The sequence below is a fragment of the Ursus arctos genome, unplaced genomic scaffold (genome assembly GCF_023065955.2).
Source record: "Ursus arctos isolate Adak ecotype North America unplaced genomic scaffold, UrsArc2.0 scaffold_16, whole genome shotgun sequence".
NCBI classification, from domain to species: Eukaryota; Metazoa; Chordata; class Mammalia; order Carnivora; family Ursidae; genus Ursus; species Ursus arctos.
In genome coordinates this window covers 60,375,018-60,393,231 of record NW_026622830.1, presented here as the reverse complement: position 1 = coordinate 60,393,231, position 18,214 = coordinate 60,375,018, and the positions used below count along the sequence as shown (strand labels likewise).

Genomic DNA, 18,214 nt, shown 5'->3' with positions numbered 1-18,214 from the left:
TGTGTGTGTGCGTGTGTGTGTGCGTGTACATATGTGCATCTGAGGGAGAGAGAGGTGAGGTTCGTTTCTGACCCCACTTGTTACCCCACTAGGCAAACACCACATTCCTGGTATAATGACAGGGGTAAGCAGCTCTCACCCATCTGCTACCCAGAGATCCCCCACCCTACCCTTTCTGCCACCCTAACCTCCTCAGTGATTCTGGCCCAGCACCCCCCAGGACTCTAGCTTCCTCTACTTCCCCAGGAGACCCCTGCCCGCAGCCCAGACAGCTCAGCACCAAGGGCCTGCCAGCCTGTGCTCCCTCCATCATGCGGGACTATTTCGAAGGCAGTGGATTTGGCTCTGGGGTCACCATCGGGACTCTCTGCTGCTTCCCCCTTGGTAAAAGTGATGCACAGGGTGGTGTTGGGTGAAATGCGTAATCTAAGGGGTGGCAGTGGGGTGGTTTCATCTATGACAGCTGACCATGTACAGTACTGTTTCTTTGGGCACGTGACGGAACACATCAAAGCAGGAGGGGACATGAGCAGTGTCTGACCTGCAGATAAATCAGCTGCAAGGAAATTTGCCTTCCTGTTCTCCTGGGGTCCCTCCAGGGCCCAGGTTGGTCAAGAGCCACAAGGAATCTATTTCACAGTTATTTGAAGGAGCCTGGGCCTGGGAAACTGTCCAAGGCAAACCCTGCTTGAGAACCAGTTGAGAACTAGCTGGGCAAAGGCTTGAGACTTCGCCTCTGGCATGGCTGTGTGTGAGCCCACCAGCTGCATGGCAGAGCTGGTCCGGTCTCTGGCACAAGCACTCTGGTCTTAGTCTCTGGCTGGGAAGGGACCCGAGTGGTGGAAGCAGCAGAGGCGGTGCTGGCATCTTAGATGATACCCTAAGCTCCCTCCCCACCCCCACCCGACCCCCACCCCAGCCCCCACCAGGGAGCTTCAAAATTTGAGCCAATTGAATGAGCCGACCTAGGAGGTGGGCAAAGGAGGGAGTTCTGCCAAGGAAAGGGGTCACTGATCTCACCAGATCCCCACCTTCCTCTGGCCATCCTCCTGCCTCTGCCCTCTCAGTGAGCCTGCTGAGTGGCTGGATTGTTGCCCAGCTCCGAAGGAGAAATTTCAAGAGGCTCCAGGGCCAGGACCGCCAGAGTGTCACGTCTGAGAAGCTCGGGGGGGGGGGGGGGCGCATGGAAGGTAGGCCTGGAGCTGGCCAGGGTGGTGCGGGGGAGGACATGACTCAGGGCTGCAGACCACCCCCACCTCAGCAGCCTAAGGAAAAGGCCCCCCTTTTCTAGGCCTCCAAGCAGGTCAGGGCAGGTGGAAAGAGCCATGGAGGCATCAGGTGGAAGTTGGACCTGGAGTTCTCCACCCTCCGTAGGTCTCCCCGTGGTCCCACATACAGGGCCTGTGATAGACTCACGGGGAGGAGTCACAGGGCCCTGACTACGTTTCACAGGCCTACTGTAACTCTCTAGAATCCCCAGCAACGGATGCTTTGTGGCATCTTACACTGGAATTTCAGGCAACAGAGAAGGAATTAATGAAGGTTCAGAGTCACACTGAAGGAGGATTGGAATCTTGATTCCACCACTTGGGCTTTTGGGCTTTAGGCAGATTTTTTAATCCCTCTAAACCTATTTTTTCTTATCTGTGAAACAGGAATAATAATAGCACTTACCTCATGAAGGTTTATGAAGATTAACTAGTTCCCGCCAAGTACTTGGTACAGTATTGGGCACACAGTAAACACTCAGGAAATGTTGGTTATTCTTCACGTGGGCTAAAGGCACAGCAGGACTGTTGGGGAAGGGACGACCCTCAGTACCCAAGAAGGGGCCAGGAGCTACGGAGGCCTTGACCTAACTCCAGCTCTAAGCCGGCCTCCTGCATCCTGTCCCCGGCTGACCAGCCCTGTCTCTCCAGCATTGGAATGGCAGGGCCACAAGGAGCCCTCTCGGCCTGTGCTCGTGCACCTGCAGCCCGGGCAGACGTGCGTGGTGACGGCAGGCTCTCTGTGCTCCGCGCCATCCAGCTGCGACCCCCGCAGCAGGTCAGCGTCATCCTGTCCGGCAACCACGGACGCCGCGCCCTGCTGCTCAAGATCCCCAAGGAGTAGGACCTGGTGTGGCCCAGCGGGTCTCGTTCCTGGTCCACAGCCAGGGAGGCAGCCAGGTGGAGGGGAAGGAGCGCTGAATCAGGCAGGGTTTGTGGCTTCTAGTCCCTGGCTGTGGTAACTGAGAGAGGAACGTGAACACACTCATCCCGTTCTGGGCCTGTGGGGTGACGTGATCTGCACAGGGCCTTCTTCCTGCGCAGTCTTCCCCGCCCCTTTCTAGGGATGCCCCAGTGGGCCCTAGCTGGGAGTCCTTGGAAGAAGCCAGGCCCTCTTCTCTGCCCCCTGATTTTAGGATCTAGTGAATTGTTCGAGAGTGTGGAGGGGAACTGAATCAGAGGCTGATTTTCAGCTCTGACTGTCTGGCTTCCGGGCCCCTCCGTCGTCTGTCCTCCCTGCCTTCCTGACTCTTTTCTCCCATGTGAACAGAGAGGGAGGAATGGCTTTAGACGTGTGTCTCTGAATGCAGTTTCTGTGCCTATAAATGAGCCCAGAACTCCACCGAGCCCAGGACATAACAGTAAATCCCTTTTACGAGGGCGTTCTTTCCAGTGGCCCCTGACAAAACTCACGCAAAGCTCCTGGCCCCAGGAGTCCTCGACAAGTGGTTGCCCTCCCTGTCGCCACTCCGTAGGTGCTGCTGTTTAACCTGGAGGAAGAGCGGCAGGTGCTGGTGGAAGACCTTCGGGGGGCCCTGAAGGAGAGCGGGCTGAGGTTCCAGGAGTGGGAGCCGCGGGAACAGGAGCTGATGAGGGCAGCTGTGGCCCGAGAGCAGAGGAGCCACCTCTTGGAGACCTTTTTCAGGCACCTTTTCTCCCAGGTGTGTAGGTAGGCTCAGGTCTGTCCCTGCGTCTGCCTATGGCGGTGCCCTTACCTGCACACAGCCATGGGGTGACTCCAGGGACAGTCAGGAGCCCTGACACTAATAATCAGGTCTACTGCATTTTTGGCCCAATCCCCTGGCCTCTCTGTAAGGAGATGCTCTGACACCTACCTGAGCCACTCCAGGGAGGCCGCGTCAGGAGCTTATCTGTATGTGTCGCTCAGCTCTCTCCTCAGGGCTGTCCGGCCTCTCTGCCCTCACTTAACTCATCCTAGCCAAAAGGCCGCAGAAACTCAGGGTCAGTATGGGGCCAGCGAGAGCCCTTGATGCCCCCTCCTTGGTGCAGTGCCGCTGCCAGAGGCTTCCTTGGGACATGAGCCCACCTTGCAGACTTCCAAGAACTACCGAGGAGATGTGGGGAAACAAGCCAGGAAGAGAAATGCGAGGACTTGCATGCACGTCTGGCACAGAAATAGAGCAGCCTGGGTCCAGAAGGGTGGAGAGGAGAAGCTTGGTAGAGATAAGATCCCTCCAGCCCAGGCCCCGCTCAAGGAGTTTGTCACCCCTCTGGGAAGAAGGAACAGACACAGAAAGGAAGGTAACCAGCACAGAATGATGAGTGTAAGACAGCCATGAGCTAAGCAATGTAGGAGTTCAGAAAAGGTGCTGAGTCTTCAGGCTGGTGGACGGTCGTGGTTCGGGTCAGATTTGACGGAGACTTAAAAAGAGGTGGAAAATTGTTGGCTCAGAGGAAAGGAGCAGGAGGGACTGCACAGAGGTGTCTAGTAGAAGGGCAAAAAAATTAATGTTTGAGGAGAAGAAACAGGGTTGGCTGACTGGGGAGAGGATTCATGAGGGAAGTGACCATTTAATGGTCATTTACGACGTGCCGGGCACATGGCTTTTGTCATCTACTCCCCAAGCCAGTTGAACTTGAGTATGCACTGGAATGGAGGGACCTCCTCCCCAGGTGGGGAGACTCATTGCCAGGGCCGAGGCGGGGCCGGGGCACCTCTACTCGGCTATGGGGACCCTTGTGCTGGGGGCGCAAGGGGGTGCTACCATGTCTTAGGGGTAGCTGCAGCCCTCTCCGTCTGCACAGTGCTTCCAGGTTTCAAGACATTTTCCATACAGCGTCTCTTGTTGATTCTCACAATAGCCCTGTGAGATAAGTAGGGCACGTAAGAAAAATGAATGACAGACAACTGGTGCGACTCGCCTGAGGTCACACAGCGAGGGGGTGGCAGAGCTGGGACAGGAGCCCGATCTTCTGCCTCCAGCCCCAGGCTCTTTCCACTAAAGCTCCCTGTTTGGAGCAACGAGGTTTGCATCGTGAAACCGCAGCCAGGCTTGGACTGGGGCCCCGGTTGACAGGCAGGCAGAACAGGTGCTGTGCCTGAGGCCTGTCTGCTTCCCTCACCCCCTGTTCTGATGCTGGGGCAGCCCCTGGGTGGGCTAAAGATAGCCCACCATGAGAATTCCCCCTTCCCAACCCCACTTTTTCTCAGCTCAGCTGAGGCTTTTTCTCAGTCAAAACTCCTTTGGGTCTAAGAGCAAGCTCGCACTGATAAAAGGTCAGTTGACTCTGAGGCTGTGCTGATGTCTCAGCAATTCCGAAGGGAGGACTGTGACCTGGCCTGGAAGGGGCTAGGAAAGGGACAGTTGCCAGCAAACAAAGCCACTTCTCTCTCTTAGCCTGCTTCGTTTTCTCCGTGTGTTTACTTCCCTCTGTCTGGGTCTCTGAGCACTTGGAAGAACGTGGCAGGCCACGACTTCTGAGTTTTGTTGTGCTCAGGTCAAGACAGACCTGGGACCTCTTAGTCCCAATTCCAGATCATCTGCTTGGGTCAAGTGTGCATCCCTGGTGCAATCAGCTAACACAGAGGACTGGGGCTCTGTAGAACAAAAGGCCCCAGGGACCACCTGCAGGGCACGGGCAGGTGCTCAGGAGACAGGGTGCTGGGCAGACACCTGGAAAAGGTGGCTCCTACAAGCCTCAGCTGGACTTCAAATCAAGGAAACCCTGTCTCCTTCTCTCTCCCTCCCTCTGTTGCTGCCCGGGTGCAGGTGCTGGACATCGACCAGGCGGACGCAGGGACCGTGCCCCTACACTCATCGCAGAAGGTACTGGAGGCCCTGACTTGCGAGCTGAGCAGAGCTGAGTTTGCCGAGTCCCTGGGCCTCAAGCCCCAGGCCATGTTTGTGGAGTCCATGTTCTCCCTGGCGGACAAAGATGGCAAGGTCTACCTGTCCTTCTGGGAGTTTCTGGACATCCTGGTGGTCTTCATGAAAGGTAGGGGAAAAGGAAGTGATCGTCCAGGTAGGAGAAGATGGAAGGGGCTAGAGATGAGGCTGGAGGGTAGCTGACCTGTTGGAGAAGGGGAAGTGCCGGGGCCTGGTCTCCAGCCACGGCAGACATCTGGGAGCACCCAGGTAGAGATCAGGAAGCAGAGTGACCCCTTGTTGTGATCAGCAGTGGGTCAGACTCATGTGAGGCCCCTTCTGGTCAGCCTGGGGTTTAGGCAGGTAGGTTGGGGCTCTCACCGGGTCCTCCTCCTCCCAGGCTCTCCTGAGAAGTCTCGCCTTATGTTCCGCATGTATGGCTTTGATGGGAATGGTCTCATTTCCGAGGACGAGTTCATCAGGATGCTGAGGTTGGTCCTGTGGGATGGCCGGAAGAGTGGGCCAGGACAGGGCCTGCTGGGGGAAAGAAGTGGGGGCATGAAGGTGGAAGCAGGAGGGTAAAGAGCAGGGGCCATATAGCCGAAGACTATTATAACTAGGAGGGGGCCCTTCCTTGTGGGCTCCGAAGGCCTGGTGGGATGGCCAGTAGGCCCTCCTGTCCAGGCCTCAAGCTTCTTTTCAGGGCCCGATGGTTTCCCTCCCCCAACCCCAGGTCCTTCATCGAGATCTCCAACAACTGCCTGTCCAAGGCGCAGCTGACGGAGGTGGTGGAGTCCACGTTCCGGGAGTCCGGCTTCCAGGATAGGGAGGAGCTGACGTGGGAGGACTTCCACTTCACGCTGCGGGACCAAGACAGCGAGCTGCGATTCACACAGCTCTGCGTCAAAGGTGGGGGGCCTGGCCTTGGGGCCGACTGACGTAGCCATTAGACATAGCAGGCACAGTGCATCGGGCCCACCTGCTTTTAGGAGCCCACAGAAATGCTTTAATTCCTTTTAAAGTCAGAAGGATGAGTATAATAATAATAAATAGGTGATAATATATCCAGCCTGGATTATATCCTTCTATGTACCAACGTGATTGTAAAAAATATTTATCTTTTATAAAGACATGTATATACTTTTTTTTTTTTTTTAAGGGCGGAAGTGGTTTAGGAAGGTGACAGTGCCTAGGGCCCACAAAAGTCCTAATGCAGCTTTGCTTCCAGGGTGGGCAGGGTCAGGATGGGGTGGGGGACAGCAGACAGAACTCTGCTTCTTCCAGCTCTCTGTCGAAGATCCCTGTGCCAGGTGCCCAGGACGGGGGTGGGGTGGGGGGGACAGTGTCTCCTTGTTACAGCCCTCTCCAGGCCATATTCACCTGAGCTAGGGTGTCTGCTGGCAGGGGGGGCTCTGGTCTTGTTTGCCTTTATATCCCTTGGCTGAGCGCTTGGTTAATGTTGCTTGAGTGCACGGAGACCCACTTCTCTTGTCCTTCCCCCTACTTCCTGTCCCACCTGTGTCTCGGTGGGCGGAGGCTAGAGCCAGGGTGGGGAGGGGGCAGGTAGCAGGACTCTCTGTGGTCTACTCTGAGCTGTTACGGTGCCTTCACAGTTTCTCGCTGGGGCATGTGGAGACCAAACCCAGCCCCTCCCAGGATGACGAGAACTTGGGGGAGCTGAGCAGCCCAGATGTGGGAGAGGGGCGAGTTGGGCAGGACACCACTGCGGCTCTGGTGAGGGCTTCCATGTCCCAGGGCTGGAGGAGAACTACTGGAGTGCAGACCAGCACTCCTGGTTCTTCAGCCTCTCACTTTTCCCAGGCAGCCAGGCAGTAGGCACCTGGGCCCGAGGGCTGAGCAGGGGCAGGTGTCCGGAGGTGAGCCCGGGCCAGAGTCCTGGGACCACTCAGCCCCTGGGGTGGAGGACCAGGCTGGGGGAGTGAGGATTATGCGGAAGGGTAGCTTTGAGTCCTGTTTTGTTTTGCTTTTAATTGTTGTTGTGCCTTGTTGTTTCCTTCAGATTTTACTATGAGACATTTCGAATGTTCCTACAGAAAAGGAACAAGAATAGCGCAGGAAGCAGCCCTTTCCCCGGTCACCTAGATCTCCCCGTTCACCTGCCTTTGGTTACCATGTTGCCGCATTTGCTGCTGGTTGAAATCTGACGGATAAATATCCCTACTTCGTTGTAAACATTCCGATTTCATGAAATTCACCTTAATCACTTGTGCCCCCTGGGCTGGAGACCAGGGTAGTCGTCAAGATTAGTTTAGCACTCGGAAGTGACCTGGACATTCCCGGGCTTCCTGTGAGAACATGGCTTTGCAGCTCAGTCCCGCCCTCCCCTGCAACGCTCGGGCCAGACAGAGAGGAACGGGTGGCTCAAGGGAGAGTACTTCCCCCCAACATACTATTATGAACATTTTTAAACACAGGAAGGTGGAAAGAATTTCATGGTGATCCCATAAATGCGCCACCCAGAACTACATTTAATTCCCAGGAGGCTTTAAGCTGGAGGCTTTAGCAGGGTTTTTGTGGCAGAATGGTCTCAGCAGGCAGGTGGCACAGTTTCTGAACTCTACCCCACAAGCCTGATACCAGTCCCAGGAGTGGGCTGAAGGTGGACACACATCCAGGGGACACTGTCTGGCCAACAAATTCAGGCCTTCTCCCTGCCCCCTCATGGCTGGGTCTAGCTCCCACTGGGGGAGCAGGCTGGGGCTGGGGCACCCAAAGGCAAGGGTGCTGGCCGAGGACCCTCTACAGTATGGACATGGGGTGAGTGCCAGGTCTTCCTGGGCTCTGGGCCCTGAGCTGTTCCCGACATCAGCTCTGTGTTACAGGGGTAGAGGTGCCTGAAGTCCTCAAGGACCTGTGCCGGCGAGCCTCCTACATCAGCCGGGAAAAGATCTGGTGAGCCCTGATCTGGGAATGTTGGAGGGAGGGCTGGGGTTGGGGGGGTTGCCTTTTCTCTCCCCAGGATGCCTGGGATCAGGGCCCTACCAGCCTATGTAGTGTCTTTATGCAAATTAGAAAAAAGGGCTCCTTGCTGTAGGCAGACACAGCCCTGTACCAGCAAGAGCAGAGAGCCTGCTGGACTTCGGCACCCACCTGCTGCCAGGGTCAGATGCCCTTGTGAAGGACACAGCTTGTATGTGTGTCCCCAGGATCTAACTCATTCTCTCTCCAGGTCTCTGTGGGAAGTCTGCTGGCCCCTGGCTGAGAGCTCTGACCCCTCCTCAGCAGAGTCGGTCTGAAGAGAGACCAGGGGCAGCGAGGATCCAGTGGCTCAGGTGGCCAGAATCCTCTCTCTTTCATTCCTGTCCTAGTCCCTCCCCCAGAGTGAGCGCTCGCTGTCCCCACAGCAACGCTGACGTGGAGCGGACAGCACAGAGACTGCAGTGCCCCACGGACACAGACCCCCCCCGGAGATTCGACGGAGGTTTGGCAAGAAGTACGCCTGCTCCTCTCCTTGAGCTCATGCATCCCGTTAGTGTGCAGGGCTGCAGGCAGGATGAGCAGTTCACGCCCGAGCAGACCACAGTCTGACAAGGTGGCTGCTACACTGATAATCACCATGTCCCACCGATGAATGTTGTGACAGTGGTCAGAGCAAGGAGCTTCAGAGCTCAAAGAAGTGCTCACCTCTGCCTGGTAAGTCAAGGCAGGCTTCCTGGAGGGGGTGACTTCTGCACTTCCAGTAAAGGGTGAGAACAGAGTAGGGTGAGAATGGGGAGCTGCAGACTGGGAGGGGAGAGGGCTGTCTGAGTGTGAGTGGGACCTGGGCTAGAGGGAGTGCGTTCCCTGGGACGAACTGACCCAGTGAGCACTGCAAGGCTGTCCCTACTCTGGCGGCCTTGTCAGAGGAGTGTGGTAGGGCTTTTGGGGTCTGAACCCTGCTTGGCTTGAGCAACTTGGTGCCCTTTCTCTGCTCCTGGGAGGCGGGTTGCACTGGGAGGGGGGGTTCGTGGCCAGAGCCGAGACTTCCTGTCCCCAGGGTAGCATCATTCCAGCCCCTGCTGTTCACGGAGGCCCACGGGGAGAAGTTTCAGCGCAGTCGGCACCACCACACCTTGCAGCAGTTCCAGCGCTTCATCGAGAACTACCGCCGCCACGTCGGCTGCGTGGCTGTGTTCTGCGCCATCAGCGGGGGCCTTTCCTGGAGCAGGCCTGCTGTGAGTGTGGGCAGCCCCGGGGTCGGGGCTCCCGTGGGTGCATGGGGCCTGCTTGAACGGAGGCTGCAGAGGGGGCCTGCGTGAAGGGGTGGTGGCCAGGGCGGGCCCTTGACCCGCCTCAGCGGCGCTCTCTCTCTGCACTGCTCCCCTCTTACCCGCCTGGGCTCCCCGACAGACTATGCTTCTGGGGCTCACCGCATGGGCATCACGGACACCACCCGTGTGGGCATCATCCTGTCCCGGGGCCGGCCGCCAGCATCTCCTTCATGTTCTCCTGCGTCCTGCTCACCACGTGCCGCAGCCTGCATCACCTTCCTGCGAGAGACCTTCCTTAACCACCACGCGCCCTTCGACGCCGCCGTGGACTTCCATCGGCTCATTGCCTCCGCGGCCATCGTCCTCACAGGCAGGGCCCGGGAGTCCCAGGGCTTCTGTTCGTGTCCTCCTGCCCCTGCTGCCTGCCCCTCCTCTCTTTTGTGCTTGAGTGTGAGTCCTAGATGTCCTTCTCAGAAGGATGCAGCTGGCCCGCAGTGGTGTGAAGTGAGCCCAGGAGCCCCCCACCCCGCCCCTGCCTGGTGCCTCTTCCCATGCTTTCAGGGCCACCTCCTCAGCCTCCAGCTGACAAGTTAGCAACAGCCCAGAACATGGGCACATCATGTGTGATCTCTCCCAGTTTTTATGTTGGAAAACATACTCTGTGAGAGAAACCCAAAGAATGAACTTCTAATGGTATAATTTCAGACTCCTGTGGCTGGGCTCGTGGATGGTATATATGGGGCTCAGCAGGGGTAGGGAGGGACAGGAGGATGGCTAGAGACCAGAAGTGCAGACCCCGAGGGTCCTTCTTCAGGCCCCCAAGGCTGGGTGGCTGGAGTCCCCAACCTTGGGCTGGATGGGTTGAGCACCCCCACCAGGCTGCCCCCTGGCTCACTCCCACCCTGTCTGGCCTTCCTTAGTCTTGCACAGTGCGGGCCATGCGGTAAATGGGTACCTGTTCTCCGTCAGCCCGCTCAGCGTCCTTTCCTGCCTCTTCCCTGGACTCTTCCGTGACGACGAGTGAGTGAGTGGGCTACTGTGTGCATGTGTGTGTGTGTGTGTGTGTGTGTGTGTGTGTGTGTGTGTGTGTGTGAGTCAATGTGGGGGGATCCTTTATGGATGGAAAGAAGCAAATTCTCTTGGCTCAGAGGAGAGTGTCACCTTCCAGGCAATGGGACAGACAATGACCAGCCGGAGCCCTGACCCCGAGTGGGCAGAAAGGGAGACTGGTGCCTGGGTTGAGGTGTTTCCTCTGGAGGATTCTTTCTGGAAGTCCCAGGCATCTCCTCTCAGCATCCTTGCTTGCTTTCCCTTCTCCACAGGTCTGAGTGTCCCCAGAAGTATTACTGGTGGTTCTTCCAGACTGTGCCAGGTGAGAGCCCTCCCTGCTCTGAATTTCTGGGTCTGGCTCTGAGCTCTGAGCTCCGGGTTCTATCTGCCATGAGGCTGCCCAGTAGCGCTCACTCAGGTCTCACGGTGGGCCAGGCTCTGCCCTCTGGTCCTGACAACTCTGCTGGGAAGTAGGAGCCTCTGCTCTCTAGTCCTTCTCTTGGGAGCTTGGCTGGGGTCCTGCCCCAACTCGGAACATCCTTCTTCCGTGGAATGAGAATGGACCCCCCTCTCCCCCTGCCCCAACCTACACACCTACCGTGACAGTGGCTTGGAGGAATGCCGTGTCCCAGCAGCACGGTGGAGGGATCAGGCTCGTCAAACTAGGCAGAGACCCCCACCCCTTGTAGTCCGTCTTGACCGGGGCTGTTGAGGGACGTATTCCTTACTCCCCATAATCACCCATTTTAGAGCTATTAGCTGTGAATCTGTTCAAAAGCTTTTTGAACCTATTTATATTTTCAGTCTGTTTCCTCCTTAGCATAGTACATTTTCTACGCTCCTCTCCGTGAAACACGGCATTTTTTTTAATCCTAAAACAACCTGCTCTGAACTTCAGAGTGCTTGCTAATTCTTGCGCACTGGGATTTAGTGGATAAGGCTGTGTTGAGGCCCTCCTCTCTGTTCAGGCCTTTACAGGCTTTGGTTAGAGCCCTTCTTAACCTCTGCTTTTCCAGACTACAGGGCTCTAATCTTCTTAATTTCTGCCTCCCTCCTCCTCGATCACTTGAGGGGCCGTTCTCTGGCCCCACACTCCCGTCCTGAACCTAGTACTGCTCTCTCGTGTACCCCAGGCCTGGGATCTCCTGTGAGAGGAGGGTCCTTCCGCCAACCCTGGGCTGAACCCAGGGGGCTCGGGTGGTCGCACTTCCTCACTAATGGCGCCACTGCTCATGCTGTGGGAGCCAAGTCGGGGGCTAGGGGGACGTAGACCGAGTCTTGACTCCGTGGGGGCAGGGCCTGCAATGTCCAAAGTCCGACCCAGGGGGCCCAGAGCAGGTGCCCCGCACGTTCAGTCCGTCAGCACCGGTGTAGACGAGGCCCACAGGGGGCGAGCCCTACAGAAGGCGCTAGGATCCCGTGCTGAACCAGCAGCCTGGTCCCTGTTCTTGTGGGCCTGACAGTCAGGGAAGTGACAGACAAAAAACGAATGACACCGGTCCTTGAAAAAGAACAATCGGGACAAGGTGTTGGAGGGATGAGCAGAGTCTGTTGAAATAAAAGGCACTTGTGATCAGTGGTGTGGGGAGAGAAGAACAGAGGAGAAGCCTGGGCTTCCATGGCCCCCACCCAGAGCAGTGAAGTGGAATGGGACCCTGACCCACGGCAGCCCCAGCACAGCCCCGCTCCTCCGCCCCTCACCCCACGTTCATTTTGCAGGCCTCACGGGGGTGCTGCTGCTCCTGGTCCTGGCCATCGTGTATGTCTTCGCCTCCCACCACTTCCGGCGCCGCAGCTTCCGGGGCTTCTGGCTGACCCACCACCTCTACGTCCTGCTCTCCGGGCTGGTGAGGGCTGTCGGGGTCTTGGCAGGATGATCCCAGGGAGGCCATGAGGGCTGAGACATCCGTTCTCCGTCCCCTCAGTCATTTCAGGAATCCCCTCCACTTCTCACATCACAGCTGGAGAGGATAGTGTAGGCCTGTCAAGCAGATGGACCCCGGGCTGCAGCGCTTGGAAGATGGGTGCCCGGCATGGGGCTGGCAGTAGCAGCCCTATCAGGCTGGTCGCTTCCTTGCAGACACCCCCGCATCATTTCTGCCCAGCCGGTCATTCCCCAGTTCCGGTGGCTGGTGTGAGCTCCAGGGTTGACCGCCCACTTTCAAGGGAGCAGCACACTTTTTTTTTTTTTAGAGAAGTCTATCTTAATTCTGTTCTGCCACTTTTGTTCTGATCCTGTTTCCTGGGGTGTCTGCACCCCACTCAGCAAAGTGCCACTTGTAGAGTCAACGAGCTTGCTCAAAACGTCCTCACTTGGACTGTTGATGAGATGGATTTTTAAGAGTCTACCTGTTCCCTTTCCTTCTCCTTAAGCTCCTGCCTCCCTTCCTTCACATTCCCTCCCTTCCCTCGTCCTCCTGTTCCCTTTACCTTCCCTGGGTTTGCCGTCAGGTGCGCCAGCTAGTTAGTTCCAGAGGGACTCTGATCTGTGCTTGGCCTGCCTTCCTCATGGATACAGGCGGTTCCCTAAAGAGCACCCGAGGGTCCTGCTGAGAAGCTAAACTAAGTCCCAAGGCCCCAGCGTCCCCACCAACGATACTTGCCCGTCAGCATTCAGAAGCGCAGAGCCCAGATGGTTGCCATCTGTCACCTGGCTCCAGGCAGAATTGCACACAGTCCTGAAACAGAGGGCGAGTCCATCATGGCCTGGGTCAAGCTGGCACCTGTGGGATGCCCTGCGTCCTCCAGGTGCAGTTCTGTCCTCAGTGATCAGACGGTCTGTTTCCATGTTGCTGAGGCTCAGCACTTCACGGTTCTGAAGAGGACTACCCGACCTCGGCTTAGGTCATTTCCTAGAACTGATGTTTGTTTCCAGAGAAATCTCTGTCTTCTTTGGAAGCTGAGGCTGATTTATCCCTCCCTACCCACCCCTGCTAGGGGGGAGCCCTAGCTCCCCGGTTACTGTTTCTGTTAGGGGTGGAGATGATGTTCTTGTTCCTGGTGAAAAAGCAGCTGAGCTCAATGGGAGACCCGGAAGAGTGGCCACACTGGCTCCCTGAGACCAAGACCCCTTCCTGACTTATCCCTGGGTTTGGGGGATCCCTGGGGTTCAGAGCCTCCCTTCCTGCCAGCAGGGAAGTCAGCAGCTCAGAAAGGTGCAGGACCCTCTGCTGGGCAACCCAACCCTGGCCGCTAGGGACAGTCTCACCTGGGGGATATCAGGGCCAAAACACCCGCCTCCTCCCCATTTACCCTTGGTGTGTCCGCTTGACTTGGGGCAGAAAGAGAAGCGACAAGTAAAGGACCCAGTGTGGAGCCGGCCCTGCAGAAGGCTGTCCGGGCTCCCGACCCAGGCAGAAGCGGGCAGGGCGGGCACAGCGGAAGCTGAGCTGGCGGCAGCCCCCCAGCTCCTCAGCCAACCGTGGGTCTGCAGCAGTTCTGTGGTTTAAAAGTAGAGCCAACACCAAATGGGACGTATAAACAGAGCAGTATGAGGCCACCCAGACGTCGTTCTCAGCCTGGTTAGATGCTCAGAAAGCCTTGGGGTGGGGGTGGGCTCCATAATGAGAGAGGAACCTGGGGGGACCGGAGCCAGTTCAGAGAAGAGCCCAGAGAGGTTTAAGTTAGTCCTGTGGGCAAAGGAACATGAAGCTGGGGAAAGGCAGAGCGGACTGAGGAGCCAGAGTTCAGTGTAACAGTTATCTGTGGAAGGGTCTAGTACACAGTTGTTCGGTGCTACGTACTAGTTTGGGGGAGGAGGGGGAGACTCGAAGCTCTGCCCTGGAGAACTTAGGATTTGGGGTAGAGATAAGTGCCGTGCACTTGCCGTGATCAGAATGAGCAGACAATACAGGATTCATGCTGAGCTGAGGGCTGCAAACAGTGATTTCTAGCAGCTCGCTGAAGGGAGTTTCATTCGGGCCAAACTGGTTAGGGAAGACTTTGGGGAGAAGATGGGACTGGAGCCAAGACTTAAGGAGAGGTAAGCTAAGATCCGACAGGGCAGGGTGCAATCCGAAGAGCATTCCAGGTAGAAGAAAGGGCACGAGCACGGGTGCAGAGGTGGAAATGAGGATAGTGTATTCAGGGCGCAAAGGCCTGGCTGTGGGTGGCCCCAGTGTATTAGGTGGTGGCAGGACCCGTGCGGCTGCGGGGGCGGCCGAGGGGCCATGCCACATGGGACAGCATAGACTGAGGAGCGCAGAGAGTGAGAAAATCAGGTTTGGGCAACATGCAGGATCAGGGCTGGGAGAAGGAACAGAGAGCCAGTGGAGGAGATGGAAAGCGAGTGGCCCCAGAGACGCAGCAGACGAGGCAAGGAGCAGGCGGTTGCTAGTGCCACAGACGGCCAGCCCTGGGAGCAAATGAAAGGAGACCTTCATGGGATGGGTGAGCCCCCAGTGAGCAGGTCCTGAGAAGAGGTGGAGGCAGGAGCCAGACTGACCAGACTTAGGAACAAGCAAATGGGAAGTATGGGGGCAAATCATGTCTGACCATGTTAGACCAGCTTGTTGGGGAAAGGACCAGAGCTAAACAAGTATTCAGTTATTTCATGGAAATACAATTCCATGGAAAACAATTACGTCAGTTATTTAATGGAAAAGGGGGCCTGGTTGTGTGTTTTTAGTCTCCAAAGGGAGAGGGTAAATTGGAGGAACTCCTTTTACTAACTCAGCAGTTATTGAGTGCCTGCTGTGTGCCAGGCGGCAACGGCTAAGAGCTGAGAGTACGGTGGCAAAAACAAAAGACACATACACACTCCGGTGGGGAGCATGTCAATGAATGAAGAAGCAACGTGAGTGTGGGGGATGACAAGTGCTGACGGGAAGTAACTGGGAGATATGCCAGAGGACCCAGGGAAGGCCTGAGGAGGGGGTGTTTCTGCTGAGCCCTGACAAATGAGATAGAGGGGGGCGCCTGGGGGGCTCAGTTGGCTAAGCCTCTGCCTTCGGCTCAGGTCATGATCCACCCCTGGGTCCTGGGATCGAGCCCCACATCAGGCTCTCCGCTCAGCGGGGAGTCTGCTCTTCCCTCTCCCTCTGTTCCTCCCCATTGCTCACGCTCACGCTCTTGGTCTCTTTCAAATAAATTTTTAAAAAATGAGACAGAGGTAGCCAGGGCAAGAAGCAGGGAGGGGGCATTCCTGGGAGAGGGAGCAGTGGGTGCCCAGGGCCTGAAGCAGAAAGGACTTGCCGTGTTTGAAGAACAGGGAGGCGGAAACGCTGGCAGGCAGAGGCCAGAGCATCTCGAGGCCTTGTGGTATAATGGGAAGTCCACTAAGGCCGGTTACACTGCGACGGCGTGATAAAATGAACTTCAGAAAGTCGCAGTGGCTGCCTTGAAGACAATGGGTCACGGTGGGGCAACCCCCTAGAAGACGAGCTGGGAGGCTACTGCAGGAGACCAGGCGAGAGTCAAGGTGGCTGGTTCAGGATGGTGCCAGGAAGGCGCAAATAGTCTCACTCATCGTGGACGATCTGCAGGATGGGCTTGGGGTTGGGAGTGGTTAGATTTGGGGACCTGGAGGGTGCGTGGTACACGGAGAGGTGGGGACGGAGGGTGCCCGTGGGGGTGGGCTGGGGTGGGTGGAGGGTGCAAGGGGCTAAGGCCCGAGTCGGCCACAGACACTGTTGTGGGTGTGACTTGGTCTGAGCCGAATTCTTCACTCTATCCAGCTCATTGTCCACGGCAGCTTCGGCCTGCCCCAGCTGCCCCGTTTCCACATCTTCTTCCCGGTCCCGGCACTCATCTATGGGGGACAAGCTGGTGAGCCTGAGCCTGAAGAAGGTGGAGATCAGCGTGGAGAAGGCCGAGCTGCTGCCTTCAGGCACCAGGCCTGCAGGCTGTCAGGGACCAGCTGGGTAGTGCTGAGAAAGCCCACAGGGCAGGGGCAGAGCCTGGACCTTGCAATCCGCTGGTCTGGTCCAGTGGAGTTGGCAGGGGCCTTGAGGCGGCAGCGATGAGGGAGCTAGCAAGCAAAGCTCTTGGCCGGGGGACCCGAGCCTCTCTCACAACAGAGGGAGGAGGAGCCCGGGCCAGGTTGCTCCTTTCCCTGCTGACCACCAGCACCAGCGCTGCATTGCCCCTCCGCAGGGTGGACATGGCTAGAGGGGAGTAATGCCTTCTGATGGGGAGAGGCCTTGGCATATTCCAGAAGGAGGGCTGAGGCTGCGGGGGCGGGGGGGGGGATCTTTCTGGAGGCCACAGGGTTGCTGGGTCCTGGATAGCAGCCTCCTGCCCACTTCCTTTCCTCAGGAGTGACCCACCTGCAGCTCCAGCGGCCCCAAGGCTTTGAGTACAAGTCGGGACAGTGGGTGCGGATCGCCTGCTTGGCTCTGGGGACCACTGAGTACCACCCCTTCACGCTGACTTCTGCACCCGATGAGGACACGCTCAGCCTGCACATCCGGGCAGCAGGGCCCTGGACCACTCGGCTCAGGGAGATCTACTCACCTCCAACGGGAGGTGGCTGTGCCAGATACCCGAAGGTGACCAGACATAGACCGGATGAGCTACCCGCCCCCACATCCCCTTAGCAGGCCTTGGCCCCGCAGCCCCGGGCTGCCCACTGTGTTCCTCCCCTCCCATCCAGAGACTGGCCATTCCAGGTAATGCTGCGGCACCCCCTCTCTCCTCACTCCATAAACATACCTGCCTTCCCTGCCTCCCATTTCTAGCTTCAGAGCTATTGTGGTGGCGGAGCTTAACTCAGACCCACTCCTTCTCCTGCAGCTGTACCTTGATGGACCATTTGGAGAGGGCCTCCAGGAATGGCATAAGTTTGAGGTCTCAGTGCTGGTGGGAGGGGGCGTTGGAGTCACCCCCTTTGCCTCCATCCTCAAAGACCTGGTCTTCAAATCATCAGTCAGCTGCCAAGTGTTCTGTAAGAAGGTGAGTGCCCTCTCCTCCTTCTGACCCCTGGCCCCTGCTCCCTATCACTGTGTCCGTCTCTGCCTGTCTCTCCTGCCTCTGTTCTTGGCCTGACCCCAGAGGGGTCTGATATCCTCGGACCCTAAAGAACAGAGTTGGAGAGGGGTAAAGAAACCCAGTGCCGTACAGAGGAGGCCAGCCCCTGCAGGGAGCCTTGTCAGGTTGGGAGAAGGAAGGGAACACTTGGGGTGGGGCAGTGAAACCGGCTCTGCTTTCAAGAGGAAGAAGAGGGGAGGTGGCGAGGCAGGGCTGGTGGGCTGGGTTAGTTGCAGGAACACAGCCCAGGCCCTCAGGCCCCCTCTATCCCGGGTCCCTTCACCCCAGCCCGGACCTGGTAGCAGGCCCCTGCTTGTCTCTCTGGGCCTGGCAGGTGAGTCGGGGGCACAGGAACGCAGCAGGCAGAGGCCAAGCCCACGTACTGTCGGCATTCAGAGGGTGACAGGCAGCTCCCCCGCTCCTCTGTCCATGCCGGCTCTGCCTCTGCTTCTTAACCCACACGGCCCCACTTCAGCCTCTTCAGAAGCGGGAGGTCGGTCCCTCTATGGCAGCTTCTATCCTCCGGCTCTCTCTTTGAGCCCATTCCCATCTGCCCCGGGCAGCCAGCTGGGTCTTCCCTCAGGCTGTTCTGTGACATGCCCCTTAGTGGAACCCTATCCCTCTGGGCTGGGGTTGGTTGGGAGCCCAGCAGCCTGTGGAGGGCCCGTTGCAGGGAGTGGAACGGCAGGCTCTGTGTGAAAAAGCCGCTTCCCACCCCATCGGACCTTCAGCTCACTTGACAAGTGTCCTTTTTCATCACCCCAGGTTATCACTCCCTTCTCTCTCTCCATGCCTGGGGTAACTCCATCTCCCGCCCAGAGCCTGGCCCTGGGGCCCCCCACAACACTCCATTCCCCAGAGTGTCTGGGGAGAGGCACAAGCTGACGGAGAC

The 18,214-nt window shown here is 57.5% G+C and overlaps 1 protein-coding gene across 1 annotated transcript in view; it reads left to right on the top strand.

Moving 5' to 3' along the window:
• The window catches only part of LOC113246795 (dual oxidase 1-like), a 34,224-nt gene that overhangs the window by 13,202 nt on the left and 2,808 nt on the right, over positions 1-18,214 (top strand). The window contains 22 exon segments of the mRNA XM_057313047.1: positions 247-384; positions 1,068-1,190; positions 1,920-1,991; positions 1,994-2,118; positions 2,744-2,929; positions 5,000-5,225; positions 5,496-5,586; positions 5,829-6,004; positions 7,939-8,008; positions 8,425-8,519; positions 8,522-8,549; positions 9,093-9,274; positions 9,446-9,514; positions 9,517-9,575; positions 9,577-9,676; positions 10,227-10,326; positions 10,629-10,678; positions 12,076-12,203; positions 16,032-16,108; positions 16,110-16,183; positions 16,612-16,844; positions 17,089-17,247. Of these exon segments, the coding sequence (XP_057169030.1) occupies positions 247-384; positions 1,068-1,190; positions 1,920-1,991; positions 1,994-2,118; positions 2,744-2,929; positions 5,000-5,225; positions 5,496-5,586; positions 5,829-6,004; positions 7,939-8,008; positions 8,425-8,519; positions 8,522-8,549; positions 9,093-9,274; positions 9,446-9,514; positions 9,517-9,575; positions 9,577-9,676; positions 10,227-10,326; positions 10,629-10,678; positions 12,076-12,203; positions 16,032-16,108; positions 16,110-16,183; positions 16,612-16,844; positions 17,089-17,247 (2,561 nt within the window).